The 22,802-nt window shown below is 39.8% G+C and overlaps 1 protein-coding gene across 3 annotated transcripts in view; it reads right to left on the minus strand.

The window, feature by feature from the left end:
- Nucleotides 1-22,802, minus strand: part of GTF2I (general transcription factor IIi) — a 90,560-nt gene that overhangs the window by 56,604 nt on the left and 11,154 nt on the right. For 2 of the 3 annotated variants that reach the window (XM_089655390.1, XM_089655389.1), the window contains exons 4-9: nucleotides 14,097-14,216; nucleotides 12,416-12,599; nucleotides 11,306-11,331; nucleotides 11,063-11,105; nucleotides 5,676-5,719; nucleotides 3,732-3,809 (exon numbers count right to left, since the gene is read on the minus strand). In XM_089655390.1, coding sequence (XP_089511516.1) covers nucleotides 3,732-3,809; nucleotides 5,676-5,719; nucleotides 11,063-11,105; nucleotides 11,306-11,331; nucleotides 12,416-12,599; nucleotides 14,097-14,216 — 495 coding nt within the window. The remainder of the gene's footprint in view (nucleotides 1-3,731; nucleotides 3,810-5,675; nucleotides 5,720-11,062; nucleotides 11,106-11,305; nucleotides 11,332-12,415; nucleotides 12,600-14,096; nucleotides 14,217-22,802) is intronic. The other variant, XM_089655391.1, reaches the window with a different exon arrangement.

The following is a 22,802-nucleotide window of genomic DNA, read 5'->3' on the forward strand; positions in this document are numbered from 1 at the left end:
GTGAAGTAGAAGGAGAAGGAAAATGATAAATGATTTTCAATTTTTTTTTACAAATAAATATCTGAAAAATGTGGTGTGCATTTGTATGCTTTGGGCTGACCCCGAGTCAATACTTTGTATTGACTCGGGGTCTGCAATTACAGCTGCAGAGAGTGACATTTTTGTTCTATTCTTTGTTTGCAAAATAGCTCAAGCTCTGTCAGATTGGATGGAGAGAGTGTCTGAACAGCAATTTTCAAGTCTTGCCACAGATTCTCAATTGGATTTAGGTCTGGACTTTGACTGGGCCATTCTAACACATGAATATGCTTTTCTCTAAAGCATTCCATTTTAGCTCTGGCTGGATGTTTCAGGTTGTCGTCCTGCTGGAAGGTGAACCTCCGTCCCAGTCTCAAGTCTTTTGTAGAATCTAACACGTTTTCTTCTAAGATTGCCCTGTATTTGGCTCCATCCATCTTCCCATCAACTCTGACCAGCTTCCCTTTCCCTGCAGAAAAAAAGCATCCCCACAACATGATGCTGCCACCACCATGTTTCATGGTGGGGATGGTGTGTTCAGGGTGATGTGCAGTGTTAGTTATCTGCCACACATAGCGTTTTGCTTTTAGGCCACAGTTCAATTTTGGTCTCAACTGAGCAGAGCACCTTTTTCCACATTTGCCATGCCCCCACAAGGCTTCTTGGAAACTGCAAACAGGACTTCTTATGGCTTTCTTTCAGCAATGGCTTTCTTTTTGCCACTCTTCCATAAAGGCCAGATTTGTGGCGTACACGACTAATCGTTGTCCTGTGGACAGATTCTCATAACTTGCCTGTGGATCTCTGCAGCTCCTCCAAATTTACCATGGGCCTCTTGGCTGCGTCTCTGATTAATGCTCTCCTTGCCTGACCTGTCAGTTTAGGTGGATGGCCATGTATTGGTAGGTTTGTAGTTGTTTCATACTCTTTCCATTTTAGGATGATGGATTGAACAGTGCTCTGTGAAATGTTCAAAGCTTGGGATATTTTAATTTTATATAACCTAACCCTGCTTTAAACTTCTTCACAACTTTATCCCTGACCTGTCTGGTGTGTTCCTTGGCCTTCATGATGCTGTTTGTTCACTAATGTTCTCTAACAAACCTCTGAGGGCTTCACAGAACAGCTGTATTTATACAGAGATTGAATTACACAAAGGTGGACTCTATTTACTAATTTAGGTGACTCATTAAGGTAATTGGCTCCACAAGATTTTAGTTAGGGGTATCAGAGTAAAAGGGGGCTGAATACAAATGCACACCACACTTTTCAAATATTTATTTGTAAAAAATTTTGAAAACCATTTATCATTTTCCATCCACTTCACAATTAATTGCCACTTTGTGTTGGTCTATCACATAAAATCCCAATAAAATACTTTTACATTTTTGGTTGTAACATGACAAAATGTGAAAAATTTCAAGTGGTATGAATACTGTTTCAAGGCACTGTAATATAGAAGAAATCTCAAATAATGTATTTTTTAATACATTATTTGAGATTGATTTCTAGATCCTTAAAGATACCCTAAAGATAATTGTGAGCAACAAATATTGGTTATATCAAAGTGATGGGAAATGAAATTTGTAATTTTAGACCAAAATGGTCCAACCTTTTCACATTTAATGTACAGTAATACTTAACGATTCTTTATTTTCTCCACACTGTTCAGCTTCAGATGTGGCCTATACATGATATAGTACACGTTGCTAGGCTGCATACACTGTGTTGTACATTATATTCTTCATGCCACTTGGCTACATACCTTGAGCTGTACACTTCATACAGCACAATGCTAAGCTTTACACAGGGCCCTGTATATTAGAGATTTCAAACAGTGCTATAGATGCTCCCCACTGTGCTATACATTAATATTCCCCACACAGCTCCCCTCTGTAATGTACCTCACACACTATGTAATATCTTAGCTTGACTATATAAACCTTTACTGAACATGATATACTTCACTTTACTCTGGTTTACTCTATATATATCGTACTGAATATATTCAACGCGTTTTGTCTGTTTACAGTGCACAGTAAACTATATATTTTACACTGCCCCACTCCATAAACTCTGCTGTATGTTCCATATTCCATAGAATCCAGCTGTTCATTATATACTTCACAAATGTTCAGTTACATATATTGTGCTATACATGATATCTTCTACATTGCTCAATTGTACAAGCTAAACTGCTTTTTTCCCCCCCAAAACGGCTCCACTATATTGTATATACTGCATATTATTCTGCTACAACACTACACAGGTTCTCAACAAGTGGTAAGTGTACACCAGAAGGTTCTTCCTTTAGTAAGTTTATATAACATATAGGAGATTGCATAGAAGATATTCCTGCAGATAAGGAACAAGGAGGTGGATGTGTAAAGAAAGCACCGCGTCCTATGATTTGGTATATTACAAATTATTTAGACGAATGAGCTTTATATGGCGCAAGAAGATACACAAGGCAGTAAATATATTTAAAAAAAAAAAAAACATACAAAAACTATTATTCATTGAAAACCTAATAAAAACCTTTTACAGATTAAAAATATTCCTGTATGACTTTGCTTACTGACAGGAAGTGACTCATTCCCTCATACAGCTCAATCTCCTTGGAAACCCAAATGCTTGGTAGAAATAGTAGACATGCTATCCTCAATAATACGTAAGCAATATCACAGATCAACACCAGGTATCTAAGTAGAGAATTTCTGTATTTCTCTATGCGTTTCAGATAACCCACTTGTACCTCTACAAACTGAACATAAAATTATAAGTTATACATTATACAACCATAATGGTAATAAAGTTACACTGTACAAACCGTCTGAACATAATAGCTCGGTATATTGTAGCAATATAAATACATGAATTTCCTTTATCATTATGGGTAAAGAATGTATGATTTATAATTTGCTCTCCTGAAGAAGCAGGTTATCCATGAAATACAGAACGTTTCCCCTTGGATAACCTAATATTGGTGTACAATTTTTGTTTAGGTTCTCAATAAATAAATATTTTTGTCTGTTTTTTTAAGGAAAAACATTATCTGCCTTGTGGATCCTCGTGCACCATATACAATCCATTTGTTTGAATAATTTGTAATACCTGTATTCCTGCACAATAATGGGTACTAGTACTAAAAAATCAAAGAGTGCCCAATGTTAGGTGAACCAAAACACAGTTATACAATGGATGTTATTTACAAAAACTGCATGGTGCAAAATCTCATGCAAATCTGCAGAGAAACCAATCAACTTCCAGGTTTTATTGTCAAAGCTTAATTGAACAAGCTTAAGTTAGAAACTCATTGGCTACCATGCACAGCTGCACCAGATTCCGAGTGCTCCAGCTTTAGTAAATCTCCCCCAATGTCTTTCATACTTTTTCTAGACTATATAATCCTGTATGTGCTGTACAAATACGGGTTAGGCAGGCCATAGACGGGCCGTTTATCGGCCGAATTTTCGGCCCATAAACGAAATATCTGTCGGCCCCGTTGCCAACACTTGCACGGCCGTTTTTCACGGATTTTCCAGTATGAACGATAAAAATAAATGAGGAGATCCGCGAAAAACGGCCGACGTGCGGATGAAAATTCGGCTATAATCGACCCGTCTATGGCCTGCATTACACTCCGAGTCACCTCTGTGAGTACACATTGCTAGACATTATAGACCTTTTTTCTGCACATACATATTTATTACCTTGATAACAGAACTGATAGTAATCTCGATCATTGGACTCTTCTTTTATTATGACTGTGGTTAATTCAAATGCATTATCTGTGATTACATATAATAAAAATATTCACTTATTTTTTTGTAATGATAAACAGAGGAAATACAAAGACAGATAAATGCTTAGAAACATCTAAGAGAGTTCGTATACATGACAGTATTAGGGGAAATGATAAAAATCCATAGCTAAAGTTATTGAAATGTAATACTTTGGTTATTTCCAGGGGCAAACATATCATTTACAGGGTTACATTATAAAACACTTGCTTTAAATGGTGTTTCATCCACAAGAATATATACAATAAGAATTACTTTATACTCTAGGTATCGGTAAATGGAATCTTTAATCTCTTGCAGAGCTACAACCACCAGTAGGATTTTCAGCATCAAACACTTCCAAGGATATCCATTTCCTCTCTAAGCACAGCAGTCCCCCCCATGAGCCATTTCGTCACCACAGCTTCCGTTCAGAGCTAAATGGTGGAACTAAAGCATGCAGAGGGGAGACTCCAGCATCCAACACACCTGGAAAAGTCAGATACGGAGACTCCAGCTGTAGCAAGAATGAACATTCCTTTCACTGGTATTAGGACTGGTATGTATTATTGTACGTTTACAAGCTGCATTTTTGGGGGCAGTTACCATTAGCAAGTGTTCAGAGATATAAAGTAATTTTTTTCGTTGCCATTTTATATAAAAACAGTAGAAGTTGATGTGAACTAGTGGCAAATATAAAAGACTGCCCTAGATAGCGAATGCCTAATATTATAAAATAATCGGCATATGGTTACATTATAAACAATGATGATTCATCATGCTTTCATAATCATGTATTGATATGGCATAGCAAACTAAATGATCACATCTGCAGAGATATGTACTTTGGCAATTTAAAATAAAACAAAAAGGAGAAGCTAGCAGAACTAAAGCAAGTTACAGGCTTCTCCTAGTTGTAAAAAGGAGCTTCCTTGCCCCCTACTGTACGACAAACATTTCTACTGACTTACAGTCACTTTACAGCAGTGCCCACTGCAAGGAGAAGGCCCCAAATGCAGGATTTTATCATTGCAATCTAGAATGAAGGGAACCACTGTGTATAGAGTGCCAGCACCCAAGACAGTGTTCTAGTGCCTGGCAATATAGGGACTGAATTTAGATGTGTGTCTAAACCCGCTAGTCCTCTTAAGAGCAATCCAGGTTTAGATCACCTTTCAGAGGTGATTGATAGGCAATGTGAAGCCTCCTCACCACCTGTTTTAACCCTATTTTTGCCAACAAGTGTGCCACAAGGAGTTTTCAGAGCTTTCTCATTTTCTTGAATGGGTCACATTCAACATGTTTGCGACAAGGGCATGTAAACACCCCTGTCTGTTACCATTGTATCTTAAGGGGGGTCAGTTGAGGCAGTTCAACTGAGCATTTTTATCACCTCACCCCCTCTCCCCCAACCGCATGTCTAAATTTAGCTTAACAGGCACTGTTGAGCAGAGAGACCAAGGGCACCAATCTGTCCACTAACACTAACACACAATTCCATTGATGCATATATATTTTTTACTCTTTTTTTTACCACTAACACTGAAACATTGCTTACCCCCCACTGACCATGAAGCAAGAGCAAGCTCTTCTGACTACTGACTCATTTGTACTCTCAAGAGGGATTTTTTTAACTCCCACTGACCAGTGATTTAGGGGGATTTTACTCCTATTAATGCCATTTTATTTTTATTCTGCTAAACATCAATACTGGGGCACTTTTTTTTTTTTTATGTGTTACAGACCCCAGTCTGGCCCCCAAATGGTACGAGTGTGATAGACCGTAAACTTGTCCTTTATTAAAAATCTGCAGACCCCTGCTGTAAAAATTACTAGTATAAGCTGGTAAACAGCTGTAATCCTTCTGTGACATACCAGAGTCATCGCTCGGCTCAGTTTTCACCTGAACAGGGTAAGAACTGTAATAACAGAGAAAAAAATATTCAGAATCCATTCTATATACATGTCTCTTTGCCACCATATTATTACTAGTACATCAACTCTACTGGTATATTTATTTATGAAAGATTACTAAAAATTAATGTTAAATAGACAAAATGCCAACCAATGCCTTGGGAATACAGAGGACCTCTCAGTTTTTCATGTCAGTTTTTTAGTTGTCAAAGAAAGGGAGGTATTGGTAAATCATCAAAACAGGCAACCCTGTTCTGGTGACGACAACTGTATGAGTGTGAATAGCCCTCTTACTTTCTGCGGTGTCTCTGGGACAAGAACACACACAATTTTTGTTTTGCATATTTGTCACACCACAGATATACTGCTACAGGGCGGCAGGGGTGTGCAAAATCACGTATATACACGTAATATTGTGTTTCCGGGTAGGGGGCCTGCGCACGCCCTACCCGCGCCGCCATTCGAGGCCGCAGCTGTCAGTCACCGGGTCCCAGCTGGTGATTACCGAGCATCTCTGACAGGGAGGAGGACTGCTTTGTTTACTAACAGTCCTTCTCCTTGTCAGCTTGGGCACACTGCTCTGGATGGCTTACAATGAAGCACACACACACCACCCCTTATGTAAAACACTCCCTGCACACAATTAAACCTGATTGCCCCTCATGTTAACCCCTTCCTGCCCAGTGCTTTTTTTTTTTAGCCCTGATCACTGTATTGGTGTCACTGGGGATGTCAGTGACACCAAGTCAGTTCCTATCAGTGTCAGAATGCCCGCTGCAGTCCCGCTATAAGTCACTGATTGCTGCCATTACTAGAAAAAAAAAAAATCCAGTATCTGCTGCCATTTGTAAACACTATAACTTTAATGTAAACCAATTAATTTACATGTATTGGGATTTTTGTTTTTTAGCAAAGACGTAGCAGAATACATTTTGGCCTAAATTTATGATTAAATTTGATTTTTAAAATTTTTTTACTTTACATGTTTAATAGCAAAACAAAGTAAAAAATATTGTTTTTCTTCTCAAAATTGTCGCTTTTTTTTATAGCGCAAAAAATAAAAACCTCACAAGTGATCAAATGCCACCGAAAGAAAGCTCAACTCATGGGAAAAAAAAACAAAAAGGACGTAAATTTAATTTGGATGCAGCGTTGCAAAACCATGCAATTGTCAGTTAAAGTAACGCAGCACTGTTACCTTAACTGGCCTGGTCAAGAAGGGGGGTAAATCCTCAGGAGGGCAAGTGATTAAACAAATTTTATTATTACACAAAGATAACCTGATTAAACACAAAATGCAGTTTTTAAAATGATGATTTAATTTATTAACTGTTTCCCGACCACCCTATTATATATAAAAATAAAAAACACACACACGGTTTTGTATTTCAGGGTAGGAGGAGCACATGCCCTATCTGCGTCGCCACTGGCAGCTTCAGCTGTCGATCACTGGGTCCCGGCCAGAGATTCATCACTGGTGGCACCTGGTGATCGCCGAAGAACAATGCCAGAGGAGAGGTCTGTTTGTAAACAATACAGATCTCTCCCTTCAGCTCCAGCACGCTGCTTTGTATTGCTCTGCTATGCAGTAAAAACACACACAGCACACAGTTAACCCTTCGATCGCCCCATGTAAACCCCCTTCCTACTCAGTGTCATTAGTACTGGGTCAGTGCTTTTTATTAGCACTGATCACTGTATTAGTGTCACTGGAGATGTCAGCGACAGTCAGTCCCCCCAATTGTCGGAATGCCCGCCGCAGTCATGCTATAAGTCGCTGATCGCCGCCATTACTAGTATTAAAAAATATACATTTTAGTCTAAATTTATGACGAAATTAGATTTTTTTAATGGATATGGTTTATAGCAGATGTCAAAAATATGTTTTGTTTTGTTTTTTCAAATTATCGGTCTTTTTTTGTTTATAACGCAAAAAATAAACACGCAGAGGTGATCAAAATACCACCGAAAGAATTTGTGGGGGAAAAAAAAAAGGACATAATTTAATTTGGGTGCATGACCGCACAATTGTCAGTTAAAGTAATGCAGGGCCGTATTGCAAAAAATGGCCTGGTCAGGAAGGGGGTAAATCCTCTGGAAGGCAAGTGTTTAAAGGGAAAAAAAGCTGTCCAAACCTGCTTAGCCCTAGGTCAAAAAGTGATTGTCCCTAAACCTAACAACTGACTGTGCTACCCTTGGCGGTAAAAACTGCAATCAAGCATTTTTGATAATTGGAAATGAGTCTTTCACATCGCTGTGGAGGAATTGTGGCCCACCCCAGCCACACTGGAGGATTTTCGATGGATGAATAACATGTTTAAAGGTCATGCCACAGCATCTCAATCTGAGATAAGTCTGGACCTTGATTAGGCCACAGCAAAACCCTAATTTAGTTTTTTTTTTGAGCCATTCAAAGATGGACTTGCTGGTGTGTTTCGGATCATTGTCCTGCTGCATAACCCAAGTGCACTTGAGCTTGTGGTCACAAACTGATGGGCGGATATTCTCCTTCAGGGTTTTCTGGTAGAGCACTGAATTCACGACTACATCAATTATGGCAAGTTGTCCAGATCCTGAAGCAGCAGCAGATCATCACACTACCTCCACACAGTTTGACTGTTGGTATGATGTTCCTTTTATGAAATGCTGTGTTAGTTTTACGCCAGATGTAATGGGACGCACATCTTCCAAAAACTACACAGAATATTTGCCCAAAAGTCTTGGGGATAATCCAGATGTTTTTGGGCAAATGTGAGATGAGCCTTTGTGTTCTTTATGGTCAGCAGGGGCTTTCACCTTGGAACTCTCCCATGGATGCCATTTTGTTGCCAAGTCTGTTTCTTAATTGTTGAATCATGAACACTGACCTGAGAGGCCTGAAGTTCTTTAGATGTTGTATTGGGTTCTTTTATGACCTCCTGGATGAGTTGTTGTGCTCTTGAAGAAATTTTGATATGCTTGGCACTCTTTTGAAGGTTCACCACTGTTCCAAATTTTCTCCATTTGTGGATAATGGCTCTCACCATGGTTTTCTAGAGTTCCAAAGCCTTAGAAATGGCTTTGTAACCCATTCCAGGCTGATACAGGTCAAATTCTTCATTTCCCTTCTATTCTTAAATTTCTTTAGATCGCGGAATGTGTTGCTTTTTGAGATTTTAGCATGCTTCACTTTGTCAGACAGCTTCTATTTAAGCAATTTCTTCATTCAAAAGGCCTGGCAGTGATTAGGCCTGGGTGTGGCAATTGAAATTTAACTTAAGCCTTCCAAAAAATATGGTTAATTACAGTTCATGCATGATGTAGCAAGGGACGGGGGCAGAAATTACTTATAAAATTTGCTTGATGATCTGAATCATTTAAGTGTGACAAATATGCGAAATAAAAGGATGGGGGCAAATACTTTTTCACACACACATACTAATTATATATGTGTGTGTGTATATATATATATATATATATATATATACACACATGTACACATACATATACACACACACCATGATGTGAATCTCCTGTTCCACCAAATCCCAAAGGTGCTCTATTGGATTGAGATCTGATTACTGTGGAGGCCATTGGAGCACAGTGAACTCGTCATGTTCAAGAAAGCAGTTTGAGATGATTTGAGCTTTGTGACATGGTGCATTATGCTGCTGGAAATAGCCATCAGAAGATGGATACACTGTAGTCATAAAGGGATGGACATGGTCAGCAACAATACTCTTGTAGGCCTTGGCATTTAAACGACGCTCAATTGGTATTAAAGGGGCCCGAAGTCTGCCAAGAAAATATCCCCCACACCATTACACCACCACCAGCCTGAACCGTTGATACAAGGCAGGATGGATCCATGCTTCATGTTGTTTACACCAAATTCTGACCCTATCATTTGAATGTCACAGCTGAAATGGAGACTCATCAGACCAAGCAACATTTATCCAGTCTTCTATTTTCCAATTTTGGTGAGCCTGTGTGAATTGTAGTCTGTTTCCTGTTCTTAGTTGACAGGAGTGGCCCCTGGTGTGATATTGTGCTGCTGTAGCCCATCTGTTTCAGGGTTCGACGTATTCTAAATACCATGGTTGTAATGAGTGGTTATTTGAGTTACTGTTGCCTTTCGATCATCTCAAACCAGTCTGACTATAGATTTTAAACTTGCAAAGCTTAACTTCAGCATTCACTACATCAATACAGAGTTGCATCATTTCATGCATCCTAGGGGGGAGTACACCAGAAGGAGTAATGATGGAGAAGAATCTGGGTGTACTGGCAGCTCATAGAATTATGGAATGCCAAGCTGCAGTTTCTAGAACATACTCGTATTAAAAATGGTATAAACTCCAGTGAGAGACAATCTTTCAATAGCACAAATCTTTAGTAATACCTCAGCTCAAATGTGCAGTTCAGTTTTGGGCACTAGTTCATAAAAAAAAAGGATGTTAGGAACTGAAGATATGCAAAGAAGGGCAATTGGACATGGAGGATCAGAGCTATAATGAAAGGATCAACTAAACTAGTGTATTCTTCCTTGAAAAGAGGCATTTAAAAAGAGGAAAGATCACCATGTATAAATACAAAAACTGGCCACATAGTGAACGTGGTTGCTAACTTCAAGGTCACTGCAAATAGTAAGGGGGCATTCTTTGCATCTGCAAGAAAAGAGGTTTACTCTGCACATGGAAAGACTTCTTTACATTAAAAATGTGCATTGATCTATATGAACTAGTCTAGCCAGCTAAGTAGAATATTTAAAAAAAAAATTAATGTGTTTCTAAATGCACAGAAAATTGGCTATTACTATTTAAGTGATAACACCATAGACTGTTGATCCAGGGAGTATCCAATTGTCTTAAACTGGCCATTGACAGATTGAAATTCAACTAATTCAGCAGGAACTGGCCAAATTATGATCCATCTATGGACAGGCAGGTTGTACTCTAACTACTTCAGTACAACTGGCATGTCAAATTATTTTTGTTCGATCAATGCCAGCGGCTATAACCACCAACAGTGATTATTGTATTCTAATGGCTCGTGAAAATACTCGGTATTGGCACCTATACAGATATCGGTACATTCTTAATTTTGATAGGAGTAGAAAACAGAGTGCAAAGATATGAGCGCATGTACTTTCATATTAAGTATGTATAGCACTAAAAGGTGGCCCTCAAATATGTTCTGTGATTATTTGCCAAAAAAAAAAAAGTTGTAGCCAGTGCTTCTCTGTGCAAATTCACAGTTAGAAACCACATTTAGAGCTGTTACTAACTATATCCTTAATTTCATGGAAGATTTTTTTCTTTAAATTATGCACATGCTACATAAAACACCCACTGAAAGCAAGTCAATACCTTTCCGAGGCAGAGGTTTGGGTTTCACCTGCAAGGTCATCGTCTACAACAAAATTACAAAAGAAGCATACATAATTAAGTTCATAACACAAACTGTGTCAAAACCACCAGTGATTTGCACTATTAAGACTTCTACATCCCAACGAACGCTTTTTAAATAAACACCAACTATAAAAATAAGCAGAAAAGGCAGCAAAAAAAAAAAAACCCCACCACACAAGAATGAAAGTAAAAGCTACTTACTTGAGTTATTCCCATAGGGAAAGGGCCTGATAAGAAAAATAATAAAAAAAATAAACATAAAAAAGTAATCAAAGCTTTACGTAACAAATGATTTAAAATGTAGAACTTAAAATGACAGTTATCAACAATAAATACAGCACAGGCTACCCTTGAAATTGACATTATTCTTGTCTGAAACCAGTGGGCCTGGGAGCAAGATTAGAAGTTGGGCCCTCTGGCGAGTAAATAGGAAAATGTGGTGTGCACAGCGGCAGAATGTGGGTATGTTTCTAACTGCCCTGAATATTGGGTGTGGCTTAAAAAGGCATGGTTAAATAAAGTCTGAATTGATTTACATATAATAGAATTAGTGTTGAATAGGGAACATTAGATGTTGGGTCACCAATAAGTTACTTACTATTGATCCCTGCGTCACCTACTCCTGACCCCTGTATCACTTACAAGTGACCCTTGATCCCTGCATCACTTATGAGTGAACCACTTACTACTGACATCTGAATTCAGTGTCACCTACTACTAACCTCTGATCTCAGCAACACTTACTTCTTACACCTGAACATATAGCACGCATAGAAGATATACCACTGATTTTCAGCATGCAAGTAAAGCAAACATCATCACTACACTATAATTACAGGTGTTTTTTTTTCCTGCTTCACAATACTTATCTATGGCAGAAGCATCCACAAAAAGGGGCTAAAATTCTAATGATTCCACAAGGCACCCTAAATGTTAGCTAAACTACATGAAGATAGGGTGTTCTAAAATGACTATGTGCGAGCACACACACAGGGGTTAGACGGAAAAAAAAATATGGAAACACTACATGATTTACAGTTGTGAAAGTGATAAAATGTGTTTCACTTTGAAAGCAGAAATGATGTAAGACGCTTTTGCTTCCGCTGTGTGATGAGACACCTAGCTAACAGGTGGGAAGCCTTACTGCTGCAAGTGACTACAGAGCTCAAATCGCAGTCCTGTGATAACCGTAAATGCTTTAAAGTGTATAGGTATACGTTCTTGAAAAGGTGAATCCTTAGATTCAAACAGCAATAAACCAAACTGATACCATTAAAAACGCATATGGAAATTCAAATGTAGATGCCTCACCTTCTAATATTAAAATATATGTTGGATTTGTTATCCAAGATCTGATGTATTGTCTGAATATCATACATGGATGGCTCATTGACTGATATTTCTTCTGGGAGTCCACAGACTGTAACAGCAGTGGGGTCTCTAGTTAACAAGTCATAAGGGATAGGCACTGGAGCGGATGTTCCTAAAGCTTTACCTAATTGAAAATATATATTTATACATTTCAAAAATCAACCATTTAAAATTTGTAAAAAAGAATTAGATATTAGATGAAATCTATTACCACTCAGTGGACACATTTATTAAAATATTTAAAGAGTAGATCTACAATCACAGAAAACATTTTTATTTCAGAAGTTCAACATTCTAATAGCAATACAGGCGTACCTTGGTTTACTAATTTAATTCGTTCTGTGGGACTTTTCGTATTGCGAAAAATTTGTAAACCGAAATGCAGTTCCCTATAGGAATGCATTGAAAACCAATTAATCCATTCCGGAGGTCAGAATAAAGTAAAAAAAAAAAAAAAAGTCTTATCTGTTCAAAACTCTTTATAAAGTGCACTTTAAAGGCATAAGTACTGTACAGGGACAGGATTAAAATTTAATTCTTAAATTCACTGGAAACCAATTAATGCGTTCTGGAGGTCAGAAAAAAGTAAAAAAAAGTCTTATCTGTTCAAAACTCTTTATAAAGTGCACGTTAAAAGGCATAGTACTGTACAGGGACACAATTAGAGAAAAAAAAATACTAACTGTATTGAAAACCAATTATTCCGTTCATATTGCGAAAATAATTTGTAAACCGAGCCATTATTTTCAATGGATTTTCATTCGTAAACCAAAAATTACGTTAACCATGGTGTTCGTAAACCAAAATATGCCTGTAATAGTTATTTCTGACATTCCAAGCTTACTTAAAAGTATTTTTATATTGTGAGTGCTGCCTGTCTGCTTGCCATCTCTTTCCACAACTGCCTGGATTCCCAGCATGACTTGCAGCTTCTCCTCTGCTCATTGCTTTGGAATAATTTCAAATTTTAAGGACAACACAACCCACAGTACTCCTCCTCTCAGCACAGCTGTAGTTCTGTAAGCAGGCTCTGTGAAATGTGTGACACAAGCAGTACATATTCACAGGACATAGTGAATGAGTGTTGCTGCATCCAAGGAAGGACATGTGTGGGATCATTCATAAAATAAGTTTGTAAACTTCAAGCTCATTCAGATTAATAGTAGTAGGCTAGAAATAATTGAAACACAATGTAGTGCAGGGGTCCTCAAACTGTGGCCTGCCGAGGACACTTATCCGGCCCGCCGGTGTAGCGGCAAGATCAGTTCCCCCATGAAGATGTGTCCCTGATGCATCTGCGCATGTCACAGTTTCAGTGGCGATCAAGCATTCTTGCCGCTACACCGGCAGGGGCGTATTTGCCACTTGGCTCTGCCTCCTCACCGATGATTGGGTGCCAGAACTGTAGCTCAGGAAAGGCACACAGGCGGCCAATCACCTGCGAGGAGGCGTTTTTTTATTCTGCTCTGAAATACACTTTAACACTGCAAGTGACCTACCATAGCAAAAGCACTGGTGTTTCTTTTACAATGAATGGAGCACTGACATTTGAAATAACATTTTGTGTAGAGCTGTTAATTTGGAGTATTCAGAGACATTGCTAAAACAGAACATACATTACCGTAGCATACACAGAACAAGTCCTCCACTGCTTTCCAGAGATATTCAATATGTGAATGCTCAGATTTTAATCTAGATCTCTTAGTTACAGATTCTGAAACACAATTTTTATCCAAGTTGCCTGTAATTAAAACAAAGAAAGGGCGTTAGACATTACTGTTACAACACAAATTAAGATGGTGACAGCACATTAACAGAAAGAGTGGTGAATACTTTACAATATTTAGCTGTGCAATCAAATGAAAAAGAGGGGTGGTGGTGATTAAAAATACAGAACTATATTAACAATATAGAGAAAAAGGCTCCCAAATTCCGCATTTTGATTCACTGCTGAAAAGAACAGTTAATTAGAAAATATTTTTCCAACACAGCGCACCACAATGCACAGTAGTGCATTACCATGTGCTGCAATACAGGCATGTGATTTTAGTGAGTTAGAGCGACATTAAAAATTATTGGCACCTCCATGCACTAAGGCATCTAACATGCATTGCTGCATCTTAATGATGAATAGACCACATGTATTTAGCTCCTTTTCTGCAAAATCCCTACATAAGCTCTCATGCAACCAATACCCTTTCGACCTCATTTACACTTGCAGTTGGGGGTAGTAAAAACATGCAGTTGTGATATGTTTTTAAAACCCCCTCCCCATCCCAACCGTTCCCCCTTTAAAGATCATTTCACCTTCAGGAACATGTTACATCATCCACTCATATTTATGGTGGAACATGTTACGCTCCAGCTCCCACCATCTCCCCCACCAATCCCACCCTCAGTGTGACAGCAGTTGGGGGGGAGGGGGAATCTTCTCCCCACATCCACGGTCACAATTCAAAATCAGAATGGCCGTTTGGGGCTCTGCACATATGATTACATCATTCATTCACAGTTTCCTGTAAATTAATGATTGAATTAAAAGCACCGTCAGTCACCGCAGCAGACAGCTTGTAGTTCTGAATGAACTGCGAGGGGGCTGATGAGTGCCCTTATAGTTCATTCACAAGCACTGCAACTTTCAAACTAACAGCCCGTATGAAGGTATGGGTGGAAAGCTGCAGGCCTTATCTGCAGAAGCTTGACACTGCACCCCCAATCCAATGATCATGGGTGCAATGCTCTCCAGGCTCCTGCAGGTAAAAATAATAAATGCATTTTTTCTGCAGAAATATGTGCATTTATTATTTTTAATAAAAAGTTGAACTTACCCTGCATAGATAGCGGACAGAGATATACACATGCCATGGCAAAAACTATCTGTCACGTTCAGCGACCACTTCGAATGGTGCGGGTTCTTAGGGATAACATATAACACTTCCTCATTGCCTGTCAAATGCCCTCAGATTGCTTTTCGGAGGGCGAAACCAGTGTAAACATACAGCCACCTGTATGCAATTAAAGTAAATCTGTGCTTTGCACGAGTGTGGTAAGGCTGGCCATACATTATACAATTTTCCTATTCAATTTCCTTTCTATTTACCCAACAACTATGTTGTGTAAGGTCCTGCCAAATTGAGTGTTTTTAGGTTTGACCTCATATTACCGTATTTTTCGCTCCATAAGACGCACTTTTTCCCCCCAAAAAGGGGGGGAAAATGTCAGTGCGTCTTATGGAGCGAATATGGAGAGGCCGGCCCGGTATTTCCTCCGCCGGCACCGTGTCAGAATACCGGGCTGGCCGCTCAGCTCTTCTCTGCAGCAGGACCTTACCTGTTCCTCGGTCCAGCGCTGTACAGTCTTTCCGCGCCGGCAGCTTTAGTGTAGGAACCCGGCTGTTGACAACCGGGTGCCAACTGCGCATGCGCGAGAAGCGCTGAGCTTTGTGAATGGTCCGGCGTCTTCTGGGACCTGTCACAGCCGGATACCCACACTAAAGGGAGGACAACTCTGCGAAAGTGGGAGCGGGTACCTGTCAAATTCAGGTACCCGCTCCCCCTCCCTCCCCAAAGATCCACAGTCTCTGGTCATCTCCTGTACTGTGTCCGCAGTCTCTGGTCATCTCCTGTACTGTGTCCGCAGTCTCTGGTCATCTCCTGTACTGTGTCCGCAGTCTCTGGTCATCTCCTGTACTGTGTCCGCAGTCTCTGGTCATCTCCTGTACTGTGTCTGCAGTCTCTGGTCATCTCCTGTACTATGTCTGCAGTCTCTGTTCATCTCCTGTAGTATGTCCAGGGGCCTATTTACCACAAGGAAAACAAGGTACTTTCCTAGGGCGGCATTTTTCAGGGGGGCAGCACCTCCCCCTAGAAGAAGGGATGAAAGAAGGGTCATGTGCACCATGGGAACCAGGTGGGATCCAAGAGAGGATGCGGGCTGTTTGATGGTGTATGTAGAGCCTGGCTCTCACTCCCGTGGATGTCCAGAGCTGTGAAGATGAGTGTCTCTATCGCCAGGGGGGGTTAGTGGAAGGCTCTCCCAAGTGGGGTGTAGGGGGGTGTTGTTGGTCAATGTCATTTCTCTTTCCGCGGGAGGGGGAAGGGGGGTTGTGTTGGTCGGTGTCCATGTGGGCAGACGATTTTTGTTTTGCCTAGGGCAGCACAAAATCTAAATACACAACTGAGTATGTCCGCAGTCTCTGGTCATCCCCTGTACCGTGTCCGCAGTCTCTGGTCATCTCCTGTACCGTGTCCGCAGTCTCTGGTCATCCCCTGTACCGTGTCCGCAGTCTCTGGTCATCTCCTGTACCGTGTCCGCAGTCTCTGGTCATCCCCTGTACTGCGTCCGCAGTCTCTGGTCATCCCCTGTACCGTGTCAGCAGTCTCTGGTCATCTCCTGTACTATGTCCGCAGTCTCTGGTCATCTCTTGTACTATGTCCGCAGTCTCTGGTCATCTCCTGTACTATGTCTGCAGTCCATTGGTTCAGAATATTTTTTTTCTTGTTTTTCTCCTCTAAAACCTAGGCGCGTCTTATGGAGCGAAAAATACGGTATATGGTTTTGGTAAATCTAAAAGGAATATTGCATAGGAAATTGTATAATGTATGACCAGCCTAAAACAGGTTTACTTACCCTCTTGCCTTTTTCCTTCATCCCCTTGAGTCCCTGAGAGTTTTTTGGGCATGACTTAGTTCTGCAGTTTATACCTTTTGTAATATACACCATTTTTTGGGGAGGAGAACAGGCTTTTATTTTTTTAGCAGATTTGGTTACCTATATTTTTATTTCCCTAGTTTGTACTCAGGACAGAAAAAATTTTTCCCCAATGCAGCATTTAAGAATTCTGTATTTCCTGACCCGCATATAATTACTCTAACATATAATCAACAAAGTCTGCCGATTACAGTAATATCAATGAGACTTTTATGTAACGTAGCAGAACGGTGAAGCCCAAGGCTCTGTTTAGATCAGCAGAGGATCTATCCACTGTTCCCCTGCTCAGCAGAGCAGGTGGATGACAGGTCCATGTTTGCTCTGTTTGTGCAGAACGGACACAGACAGAGCCCTCTGTGCTCTATGGGGCGGCTGGGTGTATACAGACTTCATTGTCCCTTAACACCCAAATGCCCTCCAATCCACATAGATGGAGGGGGACAGATCTCCTATTTCTTTTTTTTAGCGGCCTGCATCAGACCTTTTGCAAGAAAGGAGCCCAAATTGAACATACAGCATGTGTTTTACTTTAAAGAAGTTTTATTTTCCCATTTCAGCACTATTTTGAATTGCAAGCAGGAAACAAGGAAGGACTGCATAAATTGTTAGTGAAACATTAGATAAGATTATGTCGCGTTGACGAGGGCTCAATTTAACATAACAGTGGTGACTTTCACACAGATGTGCAATTGCTTTTTGTGTTCACTTTATTATCCAGATCACATAGCACTACTATTGCAACTTTATATTTACGAGATATTTCAATATATATCTATCTCTCTATAGATATCTTACACACACACTTATTTTTCTATTATTTTAACCTTTTCTTCTTCATGGTCTGGATTTAGTTAGTGAATACTGGATCCAAACCCCTCTCATGCAGCTGTACAACAGTAGAAGCTGTAAGTTTACATTCTCTTCTACATTGTGCGCCTATAAAGCAATCTGTAGAAAGAATTAAAGCTCAGAAGCTGATTTTTTCACTAAATGCCACAGGAACTACTGAGTCCACGTACCATTTTAAAATGGTGCTGGAAGTAATACCCATTGTCCCCGTGGCATTTAGGACTCAAGTGATTAAAGTGTACATAAATACCAACAATGAACTTCTCTTATATGCTCCATTTTGGTCTGCTAAAGATACCATTAAAGCAGTTATTAAACCAAAAAAGCAAACATTATATTGCAGCTTGCCAATTCTCCAGCAAAATGTATCAGTTTATATGGATGAAACAAACTACTTAACACTTCCAGGGATGATTAAAATGATCAACTTTTATTTACTCATATAATGCCTTTATCCCAAAAAGAAAAAAATGGTTTGCTGTAACTGATTATAAAGGGTGAGCTGGTTTGAATTTGTTTAGCGTACTTTAGTCTACTAGTACATATAAACACACCCCTCCTCCCAGACGAACAATGCTGCTCACCTGCTGTGCCTCCTATGCTCATTCATTTAGGAGTTGTGTCTCACTAATACAGGAGATGTGTTACAGGCCAGATCACCAGGTGAAAAGAAGCCAAAGAAAAGAAAACTGATGTAGCCACCACATCTAATGATTGGTAAGCTGCAATAAAATACATTTTGGTTTTAATACTGCTTTAAAGCGTTTAAAATACATGCCAATTTTGCCATACCTCTTGTGAGCGAATACATTTCTGTGCTCTCTGCCTGTGAACAAGGAGAAGATAAGGAGAGGGCTGTGCTCTTTGTAATCCATCAGAAATGAAGTAGGCAGGGCTGGCATTTAGGAATTCAGAGCCCTGTTATGCCAAAGATGAATGGTGGAAGTACACTATAGGGTTGGTTTACTAAAACTGGAGAGTGTGCAAAATCTGGTGCAGCTCTGCATGCTAGCCAATCAGCTTCTATCTTCAGCTTCAATCAAGCTCTGCCAAAAAAAAAACAAAAAAAAAAAAACAAACAACTGGAAGCAGATTGTTTTCTATGCAGAGCTACATCAGATTTTGAACTCTCCAGTTTTAGTCAATCAACACCTATATGTCTGGCATGTCAACAGTTATTTTTCTATACTTGCAGCATGTTTGACCTCGTCGACTTTGCTATAGGCAACTACAGCACGGTTATCCAGTTCTGGAAGGGTGCCCATGGATGTCCCCTGGGACACACATCGGGTGCAATCTGACTGCTGTGTCTTTTGGACACAGCTGATCACTGATCAGGGAAAAGGGCCAATCACAGCGGCCCTTTACCATGTGATCAGATGTGTCCAATCACAGCTGATCACATGTAAAACAGACTTGCCGATTATCGACAGTCTTTTCCTTATACACTGGGATTTATTTACTAAGGCTGGCCATACATTATACAACTTTCTTGAGAATTTTGCTTTAGATTTATCTAAAAGCATAGAATATGAGGTCAAACCGAAACAACACTTTCAATTATATCCAATTAGGCAGGTCCTTGCACTACATAGTTGAAGGTAAATCTAAAGGAAATCGGGCAGAGATTGGACAGAAAATTGTATAGTATATGGCCAGCCTGACAGGTTTTATAGCGAAGGTTTAATTGAACAAGTTGAGGTTAGAAGCTGACTGGCTACCATACACAGCTGCATGAGATTCCAGTGAACCGGCTTTAGCAAATCTCCACCCCCCCACCCACTGTGTCTGTGTGAGGTAAGGAGAGGCAATAAGCAGCAAGACTGTCAGTACATTATTTACATGGGTAATCAAGGCACTAATCAGTGCCCTGATTAGTGCCCATCAGTGCAATCTGACCAGTGCCTCCTCATCAGTGCCGCCTATCAGTGCAGCCTCAGCGCACAACAGGGAAAAAGAAAAATGACTTATTTGCAAAATTTGAAATACAACAGAAACTAAGAAAAACTTTTTTTTTTTAATTTTCAGTCTGTTTAAAAAAAAAACAACAACAACAAAAACCCAGTGGTAATTAAATACCACCAAAAGAAGGTGCCATCTAAAAATGATAAAAATTTCATACAGATACAGTGTTGCAAGACCATGCAACTGTCATTCAAAGTGTGACAGCGCTGAAAGTTGGCCTGTGCAGAAACGGGGTGAAAGTGCCCAGTATTGAAGTGGTTGAAGAGATAAAAAAGGGGGCATGTGTTCCATGTAAGCAATATATATTTTGCCTTGCTATACCTTTAATGCCTAGACCTGCCTCTAAATAAGCTAACCTTTCCCTTGCTCCTTTCCTGCCCTGTCTGACAGCAAAAAATGTAGGGTAATTCTGGGTATTGAAATTATGTTGGCAATTGCCCAGCACTATCACATGGGGGCTCAGCCCTGTGTAATCTCTTCCTGGGATCCAGCTTGAGCTTACAAAAGAGCTTCCCCTGATGGCAAACAAAAGGGAAGATGAGTATTAAAGAGATAGTAAAACACTGCTTGGATACTTGTACCTACAGATAAGCTGTTAAAAAAAAGCATACCTGTAGGCACATGGAATATCTCTCAAATGTGCACCAATTAGGAGATATTCACTGTTTCTGAAGTCAGTTACGTCACAGGCGAATGCACTCTGAAGGGACAGCCTGCTCATGCCGTCTCTTCAGAGCTCTGTTCTGCTGCCATGTCTCCCATGTGAATGTGCAGGGGTGATGTAATTGTGGTTGGGCTATTCAATGGTCAGAGCCCCTTAACCCAGAAGGAAGGCTGAGTGAAGCTGGAAGCCCTGTCAGCAGTGACAGGGTGCCACTGGAGGGCTTTGTTTCAAGGTAAGTCTTTTATAATATGCTATCAAAAAAGTGTCAAAAATATCTAGTGAGGGCAAAGAAAAAGAACTAGTGAATGAGCAGCTAGCACAAAGCGGTAACCCTTCCTAAGTCCACTAAAAACAGAAACATATATAGAAAGTGTAGCGCTTATGTCCAAAGCATATGAATAACACAAAAATTATTCCTGTGTAAACTTATATAGGAAGTAATTATACAAAAAAAAAAAAAAAAAAAAATTATATATATATATATATATATATATATATATATATAAATAAAACATTAACTTAAATCATAAATAAAGTCCAGAAAGTGCAGTGTCCAATGGTGTTGTAGAGATCAATCATGATCAGTGACATAAGGTGACATCTGTGAAGAGTGCATCTGTGACAATTCTCCACCACTATGGACTCACCAGAAGTAAGAGGCAACTAGGCTCTGTACAGAAATCCCTCCGAAAGATGTAACCTTTTCACTGCAGGGATAGATGGCCAAATATCTGTTTTGCCTCAAAACAAAGTGTTTTTAACAAAGTGTTTTTACTACAATCGCTCACTAATACACGGATTAGGCTTAATAAATATTAAAGCAAAACATGATTTATTGAATAAGTTCTGTTAGTATAATAACAAAGGAATTGTCAGAATTGCAAATCATATTTAGATCATATTATAGCAAGAAAAAAGCATCAATACATCACCGGATTTTGTAGCATCACCCGTTACCCAACGATTGGGGAACTTCAGCAATCAGCAAAGGGGAATCTGGGAAATCACCGCAAGGCACGTCTGCCGTGTCTTCAAGTCCCAAATTCCCCTAGAATCCACCGTCTTTTATATACATAATTTGCAGTGTCCTTGTCTACTGCCATGCGCAGTAGACTCTGTTTGTGTATCTATTGTGACTATTAACCTTGACCTGTTCCGACTATAAATCTTGTAACTATGAGTCCTTGACTGATTGTGACTGCACATCTGGTAACTATGAATCATAGGTCTAGCCTTGACAGATTTTTACAATGTCCTTGTCTTATTATTCTAAACTCAGTTACTTCTCCACTGATTTATCCTACTAAAATTATGGCAATTGAGTGTCAATCATCCTTCACACATACATTCTATACATCCATGTCACATATGTATCACAATATCCAGTGCAGCTGGGCTCTATATAGGGATCCCTCTAAGGTAAATGTATCAGCTCCAGTGCATGGATAAGCAATCAATCCGGAGATAGTAAATCCTAGATAAAAGAGCTGCGTCGTAGGACCTCCATTCCGACCTGTTCTTCTTGAGTTTCTTGCTCATGGGCAATCTATCCCTGCAGTGGAAAGGTTACATCTTTCGGAGGGATTTCTGTACAGAGCCTAGTTGCCTCTTACTTCTGGTGAGTGCATAGTGCTGGAGGATTGTCACAGATGCACTCTTCACAGAGGTCACTGGTCATGATTGATCTCTACAACACTACTGAACACAGCACTTTTTGGACTTTATTATTTAAGTTAAATATATATATATATATATATATATATATATATATACACACACACACACACACACACACACACACACAGGGCTTAAAATTTCAAGTCCTGAGCTACTAGCCAGGCCTTAAGAGTTACTTGCCACCAACAAACACACACAAACAGAGACACCTGTACACACACACACGTACAGACACGCATACACACAGATACATGTACATACACAGAAATACACACGCACAGACACATGTACATACACACAGACACATGTACATACATACACATGTATGTACGTACACACACACGTATAGATACACACATGTACATACACGCAGACACATGTACATGCATACACAGACACACACAAACACACACACATGCACGCTGTTAAGTGCTCTCTCCTCTTCCCTGGAGCCACCACTGG

The sequence above is a fragment of the Staurois parvus genome, unplaced genomic scaffold (genome assembly GCF_062004578.1).
Source record: "Staurois parvus isolate SC_StPar_1 unplaced genomic scaffold, SC_StPar_1.0 ptg000839l, whole genome shotgun sequence".
NCBI lineage: Eukaryota > Metazoa > Chordata > Amphibia > Anura > Ranidae > Staurois > Staurois parvus.